The 20,194-nt window shown below is 40.2% G+C and overlaps 2 protein-coding genes across 3 annotated transcripts in view; one reads left to right on the forward strand and one right to left on the reverse strand.

Moving 5' to 3' along the window:
• LOC141792032 (sodium/potassium/calcium exchanger 3) overlaps nt 1–7,073 on the forward strand; it is a 31,670-nt gene extending 24,597 nt beyond the window's left edge. The window contains exons 9-17 of the mRNA XM_074672783.1: nt 210–263; nt 358–500; nt 616–782; nt 906–1,143; nt 1,754–1,920; nt 2,014–2,128; nt 2,230–2,342; nt 2,496–2,561; nt 3,353–7,073. Of these exons, the coding sequence (XP_074528884.1) occupies nt 210–263; nt 358–500; nt 616–782; nt 906–1,143; nt 1,754–1,920; nt 2,014–2,128; nt 2,230–2,342; nt 2,496–2,561; nt 3,353–3,463 (1,174 nt within the window). The 3' untranslated portion in view covers nt 3,464–7,073. The remainder of the gene's footprint in view (nt 1–209; nt 264–357; nt 501–615; nt 783–905; nt 1,144–1,753; nt 1,921–2,013; nt 2,129–2,229; nt 2,343–2,495; nt 2,562–3,352) is intronic.
• Nucleotides 7,074–8,463: 1,390 nt separating this feature from the next.
• dpf2 (double PHD fingers 2) lies at nt 8,464–18,608 on the reverse strand. Of its 2 annotated transcripts, XM_074671866.1 has the most exons (12): nt 18,527–18,608; nt 16,784–16,944; nt 16,062–16,169; nt 15,682–15,860; nt 15,502–15,594; nt 15,317–15,395; nt 14,810–14,851; nt 12,501–12,638; nt 12,261–12,392; nt 12,030–12,142; nt 11,861–11,942; nt 8,464–10,830 (listed from the first exon to the last, which is right to left on the reverse strand). In XM_074671866.1, exons 1-12 carry the CDS (start codon nt 18,556–18,558, stop codon nt 10,748–10,750), a joined length of 1,242 nt encoding a protein of 413 aa, XP_074527967.1. In that variant the 5' UTR covers nt 18,559–18,608; the 3' UTR covers nt 8,464–10,747. The 2 variants fall into 2 exon arrangements, with proteins under 2 accessions (XP_074527967.1, XP_074527968.1); XM_074671867.1 differs by lacking the exon at nt 14,810–14,851.
• Between the last annotated feature and the right edge of the window lie 1,586 nt (nt 18,609–20,194).

The raw sequence follows: 20,194 nt of genomic DNA on the forward strand, positions 1-20,194 counted from the left end.
ACCTTTCTTTAGAGCGGAGGATTCAGCATCCACACATTGGTTTTTGGATGTTATTTTGAGCTCATGCAGTGATTTCCACTGCAGAGTCATATCCACCATGTTGTCTTGTTAATAATATTAGATCTTATAGAATCACTTATTGTGCAAACCCAAATCTGTTAACACGGTTGTGTTTCACACATTAACACTGTGACCGTCTCGTTGTCTAGGTGGGAATCAATACTCCTAATGACTATGTACGGAATCTACATCCTCATCATGAAGTGAGTTTAATTAACAGTTAGTCATCTTATCATCTCGCTCCATTAAAGTCTGACTTTGTTTTAGTCAGGTGTAAGAAAAGTATGCTTGTCACAGGTTCAACTCCAGGATCATGGTATTTGTGACACATAAGCTGAGGAGCTCCAGGCCATGCTGCCACGTTTCAGAGGGTCACAGAGACGTCAAGATGGGAGAGGATGCCTCTGCCTGCAACACCTCTATGGTTCTTATCAACAAAGGTCAGAAGATAACAGAACAGCTTCACGTCGATACTGATTTGCATCTGAGCTAAAGCAGCTAATAAAAAAAGGATGTTGACATATTGTAAGTTTCATGTGTCCCATCCTGTCACAGGCCAAGCCAATGGTCAGGAGCCTTCTCCTGTCATCATGGTGGATGAGCTTCTCATCCTCAATCCCCACAAACTGTCCTTCTCTGAGGCCGGCCTGCGCATCATGATCACCCCCCACTTCTCCCCACGAACCAGACTCTCCATGGCCGGGCGGATGCTCATCAGCGAGGTAAATGACCTTGGTGACCTTGACCTTGGTGACTAAGCAGAGCTCTGAGATCTTTTGGCTTCATGATTAGAAACACTTTTGATATACCATCTGCAACATAATCATGTTGCTCTCCTCTTACAGAGACAGAGGCTCATACAGAGTTCCAGGAGCCAGCGGGACGGCGAGGCCAGCTCGGGGTCACGGAGCGGGTCGACCAGCAATAGCTTAAAGAGGACTGGCTCTTGCAGTGTGGAGAATGGGGGCCGAGGACATGGGCTGATAGATGCAGAGTCAGGAGACAAGCCTGGGGATGAGGCATGTCAGGTAGAGGAAGAAGAGGATGATGAAGATGGCATTTTCAGTCCTGTGCGCATACCAGGTGAGGAAGAACAAACAAGAAAGACTCAACATCTGGCATTTGTTTCCTTTTTTTGGCAGTCGTGTTATTCTTTGGGGATCTGTAACGTAAAGACGCAGATCATCTGCATAGAAAAATCCAAGTTTGTTGTTTCTCTTAAAAGTGTAACTGTGCCGCCAAAGGTTCTTTGTAAGGGCAAAAAGAAGTGATATTGAAGTACTGGATGGAGAGTATGTGCTGTAACTGTTCAAGAATGCCATGCCATAGATTTTAGCCTGCCCTGTTAAAAAATATATTCCCCTCACTTGGTCAAAAAAGGAGCTGCATGGAATTAAACTAAAAGTGATTTTCTATATTAGGTATAGAGATATTAAGATATAAACCAAGTTAAAGTAACAGTAGGTTGTGAAGACAATATTTGGGCCAGCATTATACTTCCTACACTTGAATAAGGAAGACTGAACAGTGGGATTAAAAATTAAGGTTGTTTACCGTGTTGAAAAATAACAACAGATCTTAGATAAAATGTTTGAAACCAAAAAGGATTCTAATTGACAAATATTCCTTCAACTTTTGATTGATTCAAAAAACCACAAGACCCACTGTCTGACTGACTTCCTGCTCTTCGCAGGAGGCTGCTGTGCACGGGTGAAGTGGGTGATCACATGGCCTCTGGGCCTCCTGCTCTACTGTACTGTGCCTAACTGTATTCTGCCGCGCTGGCACCGCTGGTTCATGGTCACCTTTGTGGCCTCCACTCTGTGGATCGCTATCTTCTCCTACCTCATGGTTTGGATGGTAAGGGATCCTAAATGTCTTTATCTATGCAGCAGAAGCCATACCTCTTGTGCACCAGTTGACTGCTTGACTCTAATGTGTCCAACGTTTCAGGTCACCATCATCAGTCACACACTCGACATCCCAGACTACATCATGGGTATCACCTTCTTGGCAGCTGGGACTAGTGTACCAGACTGCATGGCAAGTCTGATTGTTGCTCGGCAAGGTAAAAAACTACATTCTGACTCTTGTGCTTAAAGTTGGTTGTGTTTTCTTTCAGGTTTTTAACTTCAACTTTTTTCTTCTACGGTTGATGTTTCTTCTCAGGCATGGGGGACATGGCAGTATCCAACTCCATAGGCAGCAATATCTTTGACATCCTACTGGGTTTGGGTTTCCCCTGGGCTTTGCGAACCCTTGTGGTGGAACACGGATCCTCAGTATGCTGAACTTTAATCTTACAAAAGCATAAACTTCTTTTCCTTCTGTCTACTCTGCATCTGATTGACTGATGCGTGCATTAGTGTGAGACCACTATTGACACATAAATATCATAGAAAAATGACTTTTCTTCCTTTTTCTCCTTCTCCCAGGTTTCAATAAACAACAAAGGTCTGGTGTATTCTGTGATCCTGCTGCTGGCTTCTGTGTTTCTGACGGTAAAGAAAGAGACATGTACTTGTTGTAGCTCAACTGATTGATATCTATTGAAATAAGTCAGATTTACTTTTGTGTTGGTAGGCCAAAATCATAATGCTCCCAGGCTGTAATAAAACCTCATGACATCTCAAAAATATTTGTATTCATACAAAAAGCTGAAAAACTGAGAGTGCAGCATGTCTCGAAATCATGTTGGTTGAAACAGACACTTTGTAACAACAGCAGGACAGAGAGGACAGCGTGAATGTGTGACAACAGAAGAGATGGCAGAAAATTTTCTCAAAATGAGGGTGTTTGGATTTATGAAACTTTTTTTTTGAGCATACACAAAACTACAGCCGCTCTGGAAATGTAGCATCACAGGAGATCAGATATTTGTCATCATAGCTGGATGGTTTTTTTCACGAAACTCATGTGAAGCTCAACTCCTACAGTGTTTTTTTAATGCCTCTAGTATCAGTAGGTTACTGTTTTCAGTTAGGAATGAGGCCATCCCACTTTACAAATTCAAAACAAGGTCACAGTGGTAGAAGTAATAATCAGTGATTGTCATTGTGGACCACTTGACAGCTTATATGATAGAAATTTATCTCAGGAGTTAAATGTAAAGTAAAACATGGCGGAAAAGTATAAATTCATGACCTCTGTTCATGTATGTAACATAGAAAAGTTTTTCACTATCTGCAGTGATTAAGATTGTTGGATAAAAATGACTGGTTGTATTGACCCTAAAACGGTACCTGTGGGACCTTTGTCACCTCCTCACACCTCTCCTGCTCTCTGCTGTAAGGTGGCGAGTGTCCATCTGAACCACTGGAGGCTGGATCGACGCCTAGGTCTGGGTCTGATGTTCCTCTATGCCATCTTCCTGCTCTGCTCCATCCTCTTCGGGCACATGTGAGGCCTGAAGGTCAAAGTTCAACCCTGTCACACAACCTGCTGAGTACCCACCTTTCTTCCACACTCATGGAGCCAAAAAAGGGAAGCGTGGTGCCTCTTGGTGATGCTTTATCACATCTGTTGGATCCACGGGGCTGTGGCTGTGCACATGCAACAACAAAAACACACACTGAAGTCAGTCCTGGAAGCATTAACTCAGCAAAAACTTTAACAATGTGGCAAAGGTAAGCCACAGGAAGTGACATCAACAAAAACTATGACTGCATTAAACAAACTGTGTTGGTCCTTGACAGGTAGATCATAGAAAAAAGTGTTGTTGCTGTTGTATACATTGGGAACTTTGGTTAGATATTTCCTCCCTGTTAGGCATGTAAAAATCTCAAACTGAGCTCTCTGATAAACTCTCTCAGCTGAAGGCTTTAGGATATGGAGAGATCACAGTTCTTGCCAAAGCTAGCTTACCAGCTAACTAGCAACTACAGATCTTAGCAGCACATACTTAATGACTGTTTTCTAGTAAGTATCATTGTTTTTATTTATAGCAATAAAACTTTAGTTTTTTAAATTAACATAAATGTGGTGTTGTTTAACATCATACACACTGCTTTTATTCCCAAATGTTAATTATTCACATCAAATTACTTAGTAGTGAGAAAAAGTGAGAGATAAAAAGAGCTGCAGCTGCAGGAAGACTCAGACAACTATTTGATTCATTTTGATTTTTAACATTTAGAAAGTAGTTACAGTGGAGAACAAATGACAACAGGACTTTTGACATGTTGATTTCATCAACAGCTCAAAAATACTTGTTTAGTAGGGATGTTTGACACCACTTTTTTTCAGACCGATACCAGTACGAGTATTCCCTTTCTGGATACTCATCAATACCGAGTACCAATACTATTAGTACTTCTGATGCCTAAAATTTAAATTCACAGTGACAGATCATTTCGAACAAAGACAGCACAGTCTCTCTGACATAGAGTCCAAAATAAAACACAAACAACTCTCTATGAGATTACATTTTTTTTTAAGATAAATTAACAAAAGCACAAAATAAAACAGCTGTCAGAGTTAAAGTATTTTTTGTAATAAACTAAAGTGAAAAATAAAGCACTTTGACTGTTCACTCACTCTGGTTCATTCGTGTTGTCTGAACAGGACCTGACGCACATTTGCTGTGGTGTTGAACCGCAGCAAATAGCGGCAACTAATGAAATTTGAGTTTGCATTTATTTAGAATAGCCCCTCGAGATGCAGCATCTCGTTTTCAAGGGGGTCCCAAAACAAAACAAAAAACATTTCAACATAACAATTTAAAAAATAACAATGGCAAGGAGGACTTACTCGGCGTAACATTTTTTTTGCCGTATCCTGGTATCAGCAGCCTTCACAAGTACCAATACCTTACAAAAAGGCTGGTATCAGCCAGATAGCCAATACTGATACCAGTACTCACCCTCCCCTGTTATTCAATATAGAGACTGTTTTTTTACTGTTTTGTTTTTCTCCTGCATCAGTGTATGAAGACTGGTCAACAATGTGAGCCTCTTCCAAACAGCACATCATGTTGTAAGTAGCAGGCAGAAAAAAGTGTTAAATTAAAAAACCACTGTATAAAATCCAAGAGGATCACCACTCAGAAATAAACTATAGAACAAGGTTAAGTCAGGGATCAGATACCATATTTTGTTCATGAGATTTAGCAAATGAATGAAGAGTTTATAGATTTTGTAAATATTGATATATTTTTTACATGGTACCCTGGTGTTAGTGACTATTTTGTTCAAAAGCAACCACTATCTGTTGGCCTTACATGTTTTTGAATGTGCTCTTTAGTTGACCTTAGCATCAGTGTGGAGATTTTTACATGCACTCAAATGTAGCAGTCAGCACTGATTTACAGCAAATACTGTGTCTATGTGCAGTGTGTGTGTGTGTGCGTGTGTGTGTGTGAGTGTGCGAGAAAAGACTTTTAGAATGAGACACTGATTTTGAAATGCACACTGTTGTGATTTTGTTGTGACAAATTTTGCCTCACTGCTTATGAGCAAGTATTGGTACAGCTTAATGTACGTCAAGAGATTATTAATCTAGCATTACAGTATTTTTAAACTCTTATTATATGAAATTAATATATACAATGTCGTCTCCTGAATGTCACGAACTTTGATGACTTTAAGTGAAGGTTAGTAGTGTGAATTCTCTTTCAGTACATCTATTGATGTTTTTGTTTTTTGTACATTTTATGAGATTATTTCTCTTTGGTGGAACATTTTAATGTTTGGAGAGGAGCGCTAAACCAGCACATTTTAATCTCACATTGCATTTTGGCAATGATGAAACGGGACTAAATGTTCCACTAAAAGGAAGAAATAATCTGTTACTCTCTTTATTTCAAATAGCTGTATAATTACAGGCTTTGTCTACTGGATGATACGTATCAGTTTGTAAATGTTTAATTTCCATAGTTTTACAAGATGAATGTCTGACAGAGACTAGCTTGTGATGTTGTTGATTCTCTTAATGTAAGCCTTGAAGTGATACTTGTAGCAGATTGAATGAATGGTTTGTTGTTGTTTGAAGGCTATAATCTTGTGAGCCCTTCATTAGTTTTAAATTGTGATGGTTGTGTCTTACAATCTTTGAGTGCTAAGATTTTCTTCTATTTAACTATTTCTTCATTGACAAACTTGACCTGAATTCATGAAAGAGATCGCAAGAAAGTAAAGCTAACGTTTACAGTTTGAAAGAAAAAAAAACAGTAATTTAAACAATTTTTTGAAGAATGGCTAGAATATTTAAATGTTGTGGTTTTTGTGGTGGAAATTAGTTTTTACATGAAACCAATTGGGCTGATTATTACCATTTGATGTTCTTGTACTATGTTTTTTTTGTACAGTGAGTTAATTTGCGTTACAGACAACTCTGTGTCTAATCCAAATGATTATTTCAATTTTTACTAAACTTTACAATGTTTTTATTGTTTTAAGTCATTTCACATTTCATCACGTCTGCATCAATCCATCATTGGGTGATGGGTATAGAGTTAAAATGTCAGGAAAAAGAAGACAGAGTAGGGATCTGAATAAACAGCTGTTTTATTCTTTTTGGGAAGGCTTGCTGATCTAAATGACCTTCCTTAGACTGAGGGAAAGAAAGACATCTTTCACTTTCATACCTGAGCGAGTCACAAATTGAAAAAGTTTTAAAAGATTTAAAAAGATATAATTTTTTTTTTTAGTTAGGAAAAGTAGTTGTTTTTTTTCCTCAGCCTGTCAAACAAAGCAAACCAGTGTTGCATTATTTGAAGATGATTCACAGACTCTTCCTTGCTAATACGTTCATCCACTTGGCTGCTTCGAGATTCTGTATCCAGCTGTCGTGATAATCTTTGATCACCTGTTCCTGCTCTGCAGAGTCACACAATGGCACCAAACCAATCAGCTGATCTACAGAACTCGAGTCTTCACAGCACTCAGTGAATGTTCTGTTTTCTTCTGCTGTGATGTTCAAAGTAGAAAAATATTTTCAGAGTTTGGAAATGTATTGCTTAGCGATCTTACGGGGCCATAGAAGGATGTTGTATCTTAAGTCAAATAAAAAAACTGTGCAATAACAATATACTTCCATCTCCTGTTGTTTTCTGTGGGGAGTCCGACAGTGAGAAATGGACATGCTGCTGTATGCACCGCACTGTGGTCAGTTCATTACCGCCATCTAATGGTGCAAACCAGAAAAAGCACAAAAACCTGAAACTTATCATGTTCATGTAGTGCAGGGATCTCAAACTCGTGCCATGGAGGGCTAAGAGGCTGCAGGTTTTCTTTCCAACTAAAAACTTTGTCACCTGATTTCACTGATTAGTCCCTGCTCTCGGCTTGAAGGTAAGGTAATCAGTGAAATCAGCTGGTGATGTTTTTGGTTGGAACCTCTTGGCCCTCCATGGCATGAGTTTGAGATCCCTGATGTAATGAGATGTCGATGATTAAGAATGAAGGATTAAATCAAAGCTTTGGGAAGTCTGTGACTCTTATATATGTAGATGTTTGGTAAAAGCTTCTGTGAGGAGTCTTCAGGTGGTTACGCAGCAGCCTTTAGCCCCGTTTCTACCAAGCAGTCTGGTTTTAGATCAGTACGGTTTGGTACGGGTTGGCTCGGTTAAGCTTGGTACCAACTGCGTTTCCACAGCCAACAGTGCCCCCTCGTGGTAAGTGGTGTGTAAGCTGGAAGTCGATAGCCGCTTCTGTAACATAATAGCGTGACGCCATAGCAGCACTACACAGTGTACCCTGCTAATAAATCCAACAAAGAAGAAAAACGCGACACAGTAAACAAAGAGTAACGATGGAAGACATCCAGCATTTCATCTTTACATCGTTACAAAGCAAAATCAAGCTTTGTTGCAGAGAAGTCTGTGTGCCGCCAGGCGAAATACAGCCACTGTGGCACGGTAAGTGACAATTCTTTCGACCAATCAACGGCTTGAAGTGTTGTAGCTCCACCTTCCGAGATCGGATCAGTTTAGTCTGGCACCACTAAGGGTGCAAAAAAGTGGGACGGCTTGTATTGGTTATTTGGGGGGTCTGTCCAGGGATTACTCAGTGAAAAGGTGGTAAACTGTGTGCTGTGCCGTGACAAACTAAACTAAACTGAACTGAACTGAACTGAACTGAGCTGAACTGAACTGCTTGGTGGAAATGGGGCTTTAAATTATGACCTAGACCTGAAGCCAGACCAGTGGTGACAAATTTGACTGCTTTTGCATTATCACTGTTGTTTCATGAAATTGCTGTGCAAGTGTTGGGCAGTGATGACCTGCAAACTGCCAAAATGCCAAAATAAGCATATCAACGAGTGATTTTTTTTTTTTCTGGGGTGCTCTGAATGTATTGTGAATGTTGTTTTTTTTATCCTCAGCATTTTACTATTTTTCCAAATGCTGTAGTGAGACTTTAATCAAAGAGAGTCAGGGAAAAACATCAGCAGACTATAGTGCCTAGTATTTTATTTTCCTGAAGACAAATTTCTTACAATAAAACATTCCATCACAACCCAAATGAAAGTCCACCCTAAGAGAACTCACCTACTTGGTAAACCTATGATCTGGCTCTAAACTTCAGCCATCATCATGAACAGCTCTCTCCCAAAGCTGGAGATCGAGACCATGGAGCGATACTTAAAATTATGTTTTGATAAGCAACAGGTCGTCTCCCTTTTTATTTATGGCTCTGTTCCTCGTAAAGCCTTGAAGTTAGATTCTGGGTCCATCATTACCTAAGCATTCAGTGCCACAGGTGCAAATCCACTATTTGCCTCCTAATCACATTATGAGCTTTGAGCTTTCTCGTTTCAAGCTTTGGATGAGAGCGGCTCCGTTGAGAACTGGATCACAGGATTAACTAGAAAGCAACATCCACTTAAGTCCCAAAATGTCCCACACATCAAGTACGCAAACATCATCCATGAATACAAAAACAACCAGCTGAATATTCTAGTAGCCACAGTCTCTAAGTAAGTTTACACGTGATGAGAAAATAAACCGAGTTATACTTGTGTAATGCTTAAGTAATTGTTAGTTGGCTATTGAAACAACATAATAGCATGGTTAATTTATACTACACCACTTCCCATCACCTTTGCCGACCTGACGCTGATATGACTACATCGTATATGATAGTGCAGACAATTACTGAGCATGCACTTGTTAGCCAGTAGAGTGTGCAGTTATTGAAGCAGAAACTGCACTGTTCATTACCGTTCATCGCGCTGCCTTTGTCCCATCTTTCAACAGCGTGTTTCAGTCCCTTAAATACTGTTTCTGTTTGAGGTAAAGAAACTGCTTTAGCAGTTCAGACAAACTTTTTCTTGTAGCCTTCCCACAGAAGGAAACCATTGCATAATAAATCCACGCGAGCAGTAACAAAGAGCCGTTCCTTCAGGACTGTGCATGAACACATTATAATCTCTTTTTTTACAATATGGTATCTTGCATATTACTGATGCAGTCCCCAATTTGTGATGTTTTCAGAGAGAATAATTACAGTATCGCACATTATTTGCCTGCAGAGCTGAGAGCAACTCTGTGATCAGACCCTATATTCCTTCGTCCTACAGGAATCAATGTATTGCTTTTACATCGTCAGCAAGTGACCATCTGCAAGGTGGCGTACAAGTCAGTTACATTAAATAAATCAAGTGGTGTCACAACATTAAAAGTTACTGGATATGAAGCATGATACTCAAACTGCCAGGACACAGCAATGAAGGTGATCTACTCTCTTCACCTGTTTGAAAATAAACAAAGGATTTATTGTTGATTTGATGGTAATAACCATCATCATTGCAACATTATCATATCTGTGGACAAAAGCCAGGTGAGTAGATCGAAGAATATCTTTTCAGTCAAGGTTCAGCATCACGTCTGCTTTGTATCTTTGCAGTCTTCCAGACCAGAGAAAAAGACAGATTTGTCGAAAAGGCCCCGAAGCCTGAGGGAAACATGCTCGTGTCAACTGCTTGATCTGTGTGCAGCTGGTTTCAGCCACAAAGTCAAACCTCCCTAGAATCCTTCAGCCCCTGGAGCCACTTTGATAAGTTCATCGTCGTGACAGGTGGCAGTGGATGAGATAAATATCATTTACAGTCTCAGCAGATCCCTGACTCTATCAAGTAAACCTCCAAATATCAGTAGCGCCATAAAATTACACGTGATTATACATCTTCTTTTTAAATGCTAAGATGGGCACTAATAAAATGATCATTTCATGACCAATCTTTTTTCCAATTTGTACATACTTAACACTATTATATACCATAGAAATATATAAATATTATAAAATGTCTCTTTTTGATAGCAAGCACAGGCATGCTACATGATTCCAAGCTCTATTTCTGCTCATGGAGAAATCAGTACAGAGCTTTAAGCATCTTTGTGTAAAAAAAAAAAAAAAAGTGAACAGGAGGTCAAATTTTGGCTTGTGAGGCTATAAAACTTGTTTAAACTCATTACTGCTTGAGTTTGCTGTGGGGCAGAAAGTTAAAAATAAAAACTATGTGTGTCAGAATCTGAGCCTGAAACTGTGCAACAATCACATCTGAAGCTAAGTGAGGCCAGGCTGGTTAAGGGACTCTTGCCCTTTTCACTCTCAATCGTCTGTTCTGAACATGATCCCTCCACGTTCAGCTCGTCAGAGGAGTTTGTCATCGATCTTTCCGGGTAAAACGTTAACTTTCAGGGACGGCTGAGTGATGAGTTGTGTGCAGAAGAGGGGGGGAGTGACCATCACGACTGTGGAGCATTCTGGGTCTGGTATATGGACGCCTTGTCTTTCAAAAGGTCCAGACATAGATGACAGCTCCAGCTCCCTGAGTACAGAAAGAAAGAGAATGAACACTAATTAAATGAACACCAGAAAGGTTTACAGCTGCAAATGGCTAAAGGGGTTATAAAGGGAGACAATGTTATTAGGGATGTGTCAGTAATCCAAATGTTGTCACCTAGTGTGAGAAACTTTTTATCAATATCTTGACTGTAGGCCTGGAAAACCTGTCATATGTCGCATCTAAGGTGTAGCAGGCCCCCTGCTCCGTGACAAGGCTGAAGCTTTGGCTACAGCTCTATCACTATCATGCTCTACTCCTCTGCACCTAAACAGGCACAGACGACAGGGTCTCTCTTGTGGCATGGCAAGGTTTGGCAGGACTTGGATCCAGGAGATGGAGATAAATTTGTGTGTAGGCTGTGTCCAAGATGATGAATATGTGAGTGTGTGAGACTAAGGCCATGTCCACACGTAGCCGGGTGTTTGGGAAATGCACATTTTTTATATGTTTTACCCCTGTAGTCCGCACAAAATAGCAAATTTACGTCACTGAAAACAATGTTTTCTGAAAACTCAGATCAAAGTGAAGACTTTGGAAAACTCCAGTTTTATGGTTTCGTGTGGACACCGGTAAACAGAGTTTTCGATTCTCAAATGTCACAGCTGAATGATGGGGGCTCGTTCTGACTGGCTGGCACGGGTTTTACGTCTGGAAACACTACCAAATATGGGTTTGGCATGCCTCGAGCTGTACTTATCGGCAGATTTGCCCACTGCATGTGGACGAAAGTATTTTTAAAAACAAATGAGGGGAGGGAAGCTTGTTTTTGGAAATACTCGGCTATGTGTGGATATGCAATGAAACTCAGCGTCACCTGGGCAGCTTGCCTTGAGGACTGAACTTAACATTTCACTGGTAGACCAAACCTCAGACCCAAAGGTAAGGGTTTTTCAAAAACAATATTGTATCTCTGATAACTTCACACTTGAACATAGAACAATCATTTTCAGAAGCAAACTCGAGGCAAAATTCACTGAATCACAGTCAGTAGCACTAAGTCCATTAAACTTACCCTCTGGAGGTTCAGACATAGGCGGGTTCAGACAGTACATGTGATAACCTCTATCACAGTCGTCACAAAACAGAAGCTGATCCTGGGAGACATGAGAGGAGAAAACGTCAGCATCTTGTTAAAACAAAACAAAAAACAAACGTGACTGTCTAAATGCAGGTGAACTGACGTCATTCTCTGAGGTGCCACACATGTTGCAGCACTTGCACTCTATGCACTGCCAGCGGTACGTCTTCACTGCGGCCATCATGACAGGTGTGAACTGCAGGCAGGAGGGGTGACCTGTGTGGAGAAACATGAAGCGTCTTCACTCTGCTGTAGAAACATCTACTCTGTGAACAAACTCCTGTAGCTGCATTACTCCAGTATTACTCCTAGCAGCTGTATGTGTCTAACCCACCTGAGCGTCCACAGTCAGAGCAGGACACAAGCTCCTCTGACTGGCCCGTCTTGTGATTGGTTTTGGAGTCTCCCAGGCAGAAATCACAGTAATTGTTAGGCAGCGCGAGACCATCTGGACCTTTCTTTGGAGCTGAGAAACAAGATCGAAACAGCCAGAGAGACTATCAGAGTTCGGTTCTCCGAAGTCCAGCACCACAGTGAATGAGTAGTGAAATTTAAAAGGGGGCTCGTTTCTCACTTTTGGGCTCACTGGGCAGAGGCAGTGCAGGTTCACTGATCTCCATCTCTTCCTTCTCCTCCCCCTCCTCCTCAGCCAGGTGGGAGTGGGTGTAGTGGTAGCTCAGGCCAGGACGGTTCTTGTAGCGCTTCCCACAAACTGCCACCAAAACCAGAAAACACAGCGTGTGTAAAAAGGTAAGTAAGGGTAAGTCATGGAGGGTTTGATACTCCTTTAGCTGCCATCATGACATGCACACTTCCAACCAAATGATATTCCTAGCACAGCTGAAATTAAAACACTACTTTCTATATGCATCACTTCTACTGTCGAGGATTTTGTGTTCATTCGCCCTCTTTTATAGCCCATACAGGAAACAGTGATATTAACCTGTTTGTAATATCTCCTATGCCTTAAAGGGGAACCCCACAAAGTTTCCACAAGTCTCTTCACTCATCTTGGATTTGACTTGTGATACTATGAAGCTATGAAGCCTTTTGTTGCTCCAGAGGAAGCTGATCCTAATCCATTCAACTCAGTGATGTGATGTCACTTGGATGGAAGTGATGACAACAAGCACTTCTTTTAAATCCTGATTTTGGTTTAATATCCATAAAGCCAAAACGCACATGGATATGTAGGTCATGAAATAAGAAGGAAAAATGAAGCATAAGGAAGAAGTTTTGGAATATGATGAACATGCTTTGATGCAACTAAAAATGGTCATCACATCCTGTTAAGCTCCAAACATATGTACTTAGTGAATGACCGCAGACGAGTCAGATATTTACCGTCACTTCTGATCACCTAATAGTAGGGATGCACGATATTGTCGGCACAATATTGGTATTGGCTGATACAAGCTTAAAAACACGTTTATCGGTATCGGCAGATATGAAAATTTCTGCCAATATGCACAGCCGATAAGGTGCTATTCAGTTAGGATTATTATTATTTTCCATCTGAAAAATAAGCTCCTGTGATAAAATGTAGCACTTCATTTATTTGCACTGCAGAGCTCTGTGTCTGTCACCAGGTTGTTACAGTAGCTCTAAAATAATCAAATGCAACTTGGTTGTGTTTGAAAATGTATTGTACATTTAAAGTTCATGTGATCTAAAAATTATTTTTCTGTATTTCAATACTGAATGTCTTGAGTTTAAAAAAATAATACATTTCTTGTTTATGGTAAAATCAAATGTTTTTTGTCTTGTTTTATGTGTGTTTCTTAAACAAATAAGATCGTCACAATAAGAGTAACATATAAATTCCAGTACAAGATAGACTTCGCTTTCTTTACAGTGAAAAAAACAAACAAACTTGTGATTATTGGTATTGGTATCAGCCAAAAGGGGTTTCGATATATCGGCATATCGGATATCGGCACAAATCCGATATCGTGCATCCCTACCTAATAGTCATCTGATTAATAAATAAGTGACAGTGTAGAACAAAGATTTGTAGTTTTATGTCTTAATTCATGCAATGCATCTATGGATCTGCTTCATTTATTATTTAAAAGAACAGCTTTTCTTATTGCCAATAATCATATTTTACATTCTGTTCATGTGGGGCAAAAGAAGCTTGGCTGATTTAGTGAAGAAAATATGCAACTGTAAGTCGTCTTTGTCACAGGGTGTGTGTGATATGTGTCACAAAACACTTCTTCTTTCACTTCCATACTTTCTATCATTTTCACTTCCTCTGAACCTAACAACTTTTTCAGCTTCTGCAAAACAAAGTCACCAAAACCTGTTCCCCACATACAAAGGAACATGGAGATAAAATTGTCTGAAAGGGTCTAACATGCATCAGAGTGACTTAAAACCAAAGGTGCAGTTGTCTCTAAACACAGAACATGGAGTCAGATTTCACAGGATGCAGAGGTGGTGAATACGAGTAAAAGGGGGAATAAAAGCGAGGACAAAAAAAGTGTAATGCAGTCAAAGTGGACGCAATAAGCAGCAAGATAAGAGACAAAGCAGGGAGAGGAAAATCAGCAGCAGTTCCAGCTTATCTAAATCTGTGGGGAGTTCAGGGCCAGATCGAGGGGAAAAAATGCTTTCATGGGCCACAGCTTATCTCTTCTAACTGAGGCCGCTCATCACACAGACTACTGTTTAATAGAGAAGTATAACAACATGGTCATGACCTTTTTAAGCCTAGTTAATGACATTAACGACATTAACGACAGTCATTTGTGCAGAACATTTACACCATGGCTAATCTACACAAAGAGGAAGTCTACTTGGTAACACAAACAGAAAAAAACAGGCAGTGAAGATGACAGACAAGGCAGACTGGAGTAATAAGCAATGAGAGAAGTATACCTCTTTCAGAAGGTTTTGAAATATGCTTTTGTTTGATAGTGTCTGAAAGAGAGAAGAAAGAGAGGAGAGATAGCAGAAGAGACTCAGAGAAATAGACTGACAGTAGATCAGTCAGTCACTGCTGAGAACCTGGCTAAAAAGTGAAAATGCTTCACTAAAGAGGAAAACAACACATCAAGCAGTACAGATATAGCCCGACGACACAGGAAAAGAAGAAACACTTTCACTTCACACACAGAAAGATTGAAACACAAGTTAAAGACATGTATAATATCACTGACAAAGAGAAAAATACAGCTGACTCTAGACCAGCTGAAAAGACATCAAGTTCACAGAGTTTGATAGATGATGGAGAACAACAAGAGAAAGAGGAGACGACTGGAGAGAAGGTGATAAAGACTGAGGGCTCAGGCTGAGTCTTTGCTTGATTGGATTACAAACATGACACCAAACATTACACCTGTAGACATAAGGTCACATAATCTACCCTCCCCCATCCGGACTCACTGTCACACGCGTACGGTTTGTCTCTGTCCTCCAGCGCTGCTGTGTCCAACTTCTTCCTGGTGCTGCCGACGCCTCGACCCTGAGGACATGGATGTTAATAGAGTCAACCAGCAGGCAGGGGCACAAACACAAAGAGTCAGGATGCGTTTCATGGAGAATCTCTTCTCTTATTTGGCCATGAATACCTTCCCCTTCCCTTTGCCTCTTCTTTTAGGCGTGTCCTCCTCATAGTCTTCATCATCCAGGTCATCTAGGAAGTCATCTGGTTCAAGGATTCTCTTTAAGAAGGAAATAATCAGATAGTCAAATCATTTTCTGGACTAAAACCTTGCTGGTGTGATGCCTCAAGCTAACAATCAAGAAACCTTTCTGATCCTTGTAGCAGGGTTCAAGCCTCCAGTGTAGTCACTCTGGTTTGAGTCCTCTTCAGATCCTCGGAGATCTGCGGCCGTGCGTTTTTCCAAAGAATCCCCTTTCAGTAAAGCCTCCAGGCTGCTGCCGTCTGCTGACAACAGAGGATCCTTCTTCAGTCCTAATTCCTGCTCTGTGAAGAAAAATGATCAGAGTTGAGACATAAGCACAAGCCGGACCAGGACAGGTTTTTAATTGTAACACCCCCCCCATCCACCACCACCAAATGATACATTCCTACCACAAGACACACCACTAACTGCAGACAGAGAAAGCAGAGCATGTCTTTCCTAAAGGCTGATCTGAGGAAAAGAGAAATGAACCGAGCTGGTACCTGACTTGACAGGAGGAAAGATGAGCCGAGGGTCTTCTGGAGGATGAGAGCGTTTTTTCTTCCTCCACCTTCTGGAAGGGTAGGTGTAGAGCTGCCCTGGAGCCATGCCTGAGGGCCATCAGAACACATCCATCTACATGACACTGAGCCATAATTCTCACCTCAGAACATGTCAGCTGTTTCACAAACTAACACAACGATAATACAACATCTGCAGATTAGTTTCTGAGAAATCCCTGCTTTGTTAGCAAGACTAGCATTAACTTTGAAAACGAAGGCAGCAGAAAGATGCTAACTTTTCTTTCAAAAACCCTTTCTTTGCAGTATGGAAGGGTACCAGATTAGGTACCGACTGAATTCTATCTGTAGTACCAAGTGTTGGTTCTTGCTAAATCAAATGGTACCAAACGCGTCCTAGACTCTAATATTTAATTATTAATTATTAAATTAATATTTATCAGCACATAAACACACAACAAAGTACTGAAAATTGGTACTATTTTTCAATATCAATTGCCAGACATCAGGCATCGGTATTGAATCTTGCAAATGTAAAAGGTATACTTCTACTCTTTAATCACAGCAGTTACTCCTTCAGCTGTAACAGTGTATTTACAATAACTGTTTGGGCATATTCCTACAAATTCACCTTCATTAACTGATTTCATAATTGTACAGTAGACCATGTGGCATATGATCTTTTCTTCTTCTTTAGTTTTTACCTGGTCCTCTGTGTCTCTTCTCCATCCATATGTAGCAGTTACTTTGAGCCACCCCGGTCTGAGAGTCGAGGAACGGCATGCGGACACTTCTCTCTGCACAGAGCCGGGCGTTGTAGTTATGACACTGTTCCATGGCATCTCTGTAGTACTGCTCTCCCAACCTGCCACACACAAACCAAGAGCTGGTGATTAAAAGAGACAAAATCAGCAGGTGTGGCTGCTTTAGAGCAGTTTAACTTCAGACTTTTTAAACTCTGTGTCAGTTTACTCTAAAAGCCTGCCATCTTCTGTGGTGTTTCAGCTTTAGAATAAAAAACAAGTCACTCAACAAGAAGTGACTTTGTACCATAAAAATCAGAAGTGGGTACAGAAGCAGAAGCACTTATGCAAGTACATCAATAACAACAACAACCAAAAAAAAAAAAAAAAAAAAAGCTTTGTAGACAACACAGCTGTGCATGTGTTATTTCCAACATAAACCTGAACACCACAGTGAGCTCTGTCTCCTTCCAAATAACAAGATAACAGAAACTTCAGCTTTTCAGAGATACCTTTATTAGTGTGAAAAAAAGATGTGTGATAACAAGTGTTCACACCTGCAGCAGCTGCGTCTGTGCTATAGCCACCAGCATACCCTGGAGCAAGGCATTGTCCTGTTAAACTGGAATTGCAGACTTCATGAGTCTTGCAGTGAAAAAAGTCTCAAGGGCCAGTCCACCTTAAAAGATTATGAAATTTTTAAAAGGTATTTTTTTTCTTACCACCTTTGTGTTGTCTCTGTTCTATTTACTTAAAGTCATAGCCGTGTTTTCTTCCTACTCTGTTTTATACAGTCTTGTCTTCTATATGTACTGTTTTCAAACACCCTGGAAAGAAGAGATAGGAGAACTAGTCTAATCTGTTATTTGTTGTGCTCAGAAGAACTCTGCAGGTTTCATTATCATGCTTGGGGGGCAAAAAACGTCAACATATTCAGGTCTGTCAGGTGTTTTGATGAGTGGTCCCCAATTGTTACTTCAGATTTAACAAAAGAAAAAAAAAGAGAGAAAGAAATCGTTTAACAGCTTAGAGTCATGATTTCACGTGTTTCCATAGTTACACAGACCCTCAAACGTCCTAACGTCGGCCACCTGCGCACCTCCGCAAGGTGAAAACAGGAAATGAAAGCACGTTTTAGCACAACCAGGTAACAGGAAACTTTACCTTGACGCTCCCCTAAGTTATTACTTGCGATTTCGTGACAAAAACATTGTGGTTGCCAGTTTAAAAACCAGTCTTTCATTCATTTGAACTATTTGGCCATTAGCCACAGCACTCAAACCTGTGCTAACAACATTTTCACTCACTTTAGCTTGTTAGCGTGCGAGCCATGTAGCTAATGTACTTCACCGACATTAGCACCATAGTTGCTGTTTCTCTAGACAGACAAACAAAGTGAGCTACGCAAGTCTATCAATACATTTTTGAGCAAACTGACGCATGTTCTGTTATACTGACTCGTGATTCATGTTTCAGAAACGTCATCTGCGTGCCTGCTAACTTACACTTCCATTCCAGGATGTGAACACAACACACGACGCTCCGACAGCGCTGGCTAACCTCACCAGTAAGTCAGTACAAGTGTTGCAGAGCCAACCAACGACACAGAGAGAAGAGACTGCTTGGTGTTAAAGCCGCTAAGATATGACCGCGGGGAGTGTCAACTAGCTGAGTGTAAGGTGTGTAGAAAAGTCCAGCACTTACAGTTTCACAACATTCTCAACAACAGCTGCCATCTTGCTTTGAAACACCGAGAGAGTGGCTACGGGTAATGTATGCCCTCTGTAAGGACTTGTAGGCAGAGTGACCAGGAACGTGCCCCCTGGTGGTGGGACTTCGACATTACCAGATATTTTTTATTGACTACAGCACTGCAGTTACCGCAAAAAAATGTCAGAAGATACAGTATTGAAGAATGAATCATTCATAATCACTTTTGTGTAATAAGTGAACTTTTTGGTTGGTCCCTCTTGCACGAAAAGAAAGTTCCACTCAAACAATTTGGTGTAAACCCCACACAGAGGAACTCACCTCTGCTCCTATCTGAGACCTGTCCTGTCCTGTTTGAGCTTGAAAACACTGTAATTCAACGATATTTTCTCTTTGTTTTGTTATTTTTGATGTCCCTGAATGATAGGGCTGTATAAAACACATTTTAATGTTGTTAATTATGACTAACACAAACTGAAAACTGCATGTCCCTAGGAGATTGGCTGAAATTAGTGTTTTTTATTTTTATTTATTTTTATTTTTTAAATCTCAGCTCTCTCATATATACCGACCGAGCTGTCAGCAGCTATTTTCTTGTGGACACTTTTTTACACTATCTTACTTTTGTTTTCAGATTGCTGCTGTGACTCCAGAATTTCCCCTCGGGGATAAATAAAGTATCTTCTATTCTATTCTATTCTATTCTATTCTATTCTATATGGATGTCAGTTTCACAGCTTACAGGGATGCTTGCTGACAAATAGCTGTTGTTCATTTTTATGGCATCAGATAAGTTTTTACTTAGTTACATTCACAAACCATTATTATGTGATATTATTTTCCCCTGTTTTTAATGATACCAAGGTTTAAGGTGTACAGTTTCACTTTATCTGCTTTCTCACTCCTCCTTTGTATTCAGGTTTTATCAGTGCAGGTCTCAATGGTAAAATCATGAATTCTGTTTAAAAAAATATTCTTATCTTTTTTGTTATATTCGCCCCAACCAAGTTAAACCCTTTCAAATACTGGGAAACATACTCTCAGCGCCTGAAACATCCCTCTTTCTGCAAAGTTTGTGGTCCTGTTATTATGCCTGTTCATTTTATTAAGTGTTTATAGCTACTGAGAGAAACTAGGCCTCATGATCTTCTTAAAAAAATCCCATTCAAGGTTTTCCTGCTCTTAAGATGATGACATCTTTCCCAGCATCCAGTGATTCATCATGGACCTACTCTGTTAGTCATTACTCCATCAGTTCTGACCTCATTTGCAGCAGTTGCATCATTGATTCATCATTAAACATAGCTCTGCAGCAGCTTTTCTCTTCATACTGAACAAACTGCTCTTCACATTTAGGATGCCGCTTCAATAACACACCCAAACACAAAATTAGCCAATCCAAAGTTGCAACGTAGAATTCAACTTTTTTAAAATTTGTTTTTCCATAAACTGTGTATAACCATCAAGAGAGACCTTACTCTGCACTTACTTTAAACAATTTGTGATTTATTCAACACTTATGAATAATTTTCCACTAATGGAAAACAAAGAATTACCCAATAAGTACTGTACTCTACTGCGATGCATAACTGAATCTTAATATCACAAAACAGGGTTAAATTTTTTTTTTTAACATGAAAAACCCCACACAGTTTTCTTGTT

This window comes from Halichoeres trimaculatus, unplaced genomic scaffold (assembly GCF_033239565.1).
Source record: "Halichoeres trimaculatus isolate MK-OKI-2021-1 unplaced genomic scaffold, fHalTri1.1 fHalTri1_scaffold_6, whole genome shotgun sequence".
In the NCBI taxonomy this organism is placed as follows: domain Eukaryota; kingdom Metazoa; phylum Chordata; class Actinopteri; order Labriformes; family Labridae; genus Halichoeres; species Halichoeres trimaculatus.

Coding starts and splice junctions, on each gene's coding strand:
- dpf2 (XM_074671866.1), bottom strand. CDS start 18,558: ATGGCAGCTGTTGTTGAGAATGTTGTGAAACT. Junction 14,852..15,316: donor CAAACCGTACGCGTGTGACA/GTGAGTCCGGAT, acceptor TCTCTCTTTCAG/ACACTATCAAACAAAAGCAT. Junction 11,943..12,029: donor GTGGCACCTCAGAGAATGAC/GTCAGTTCACCT, acceptor CATGTCTCCCAG/GATCAGCTTCTGTTTTGTGA.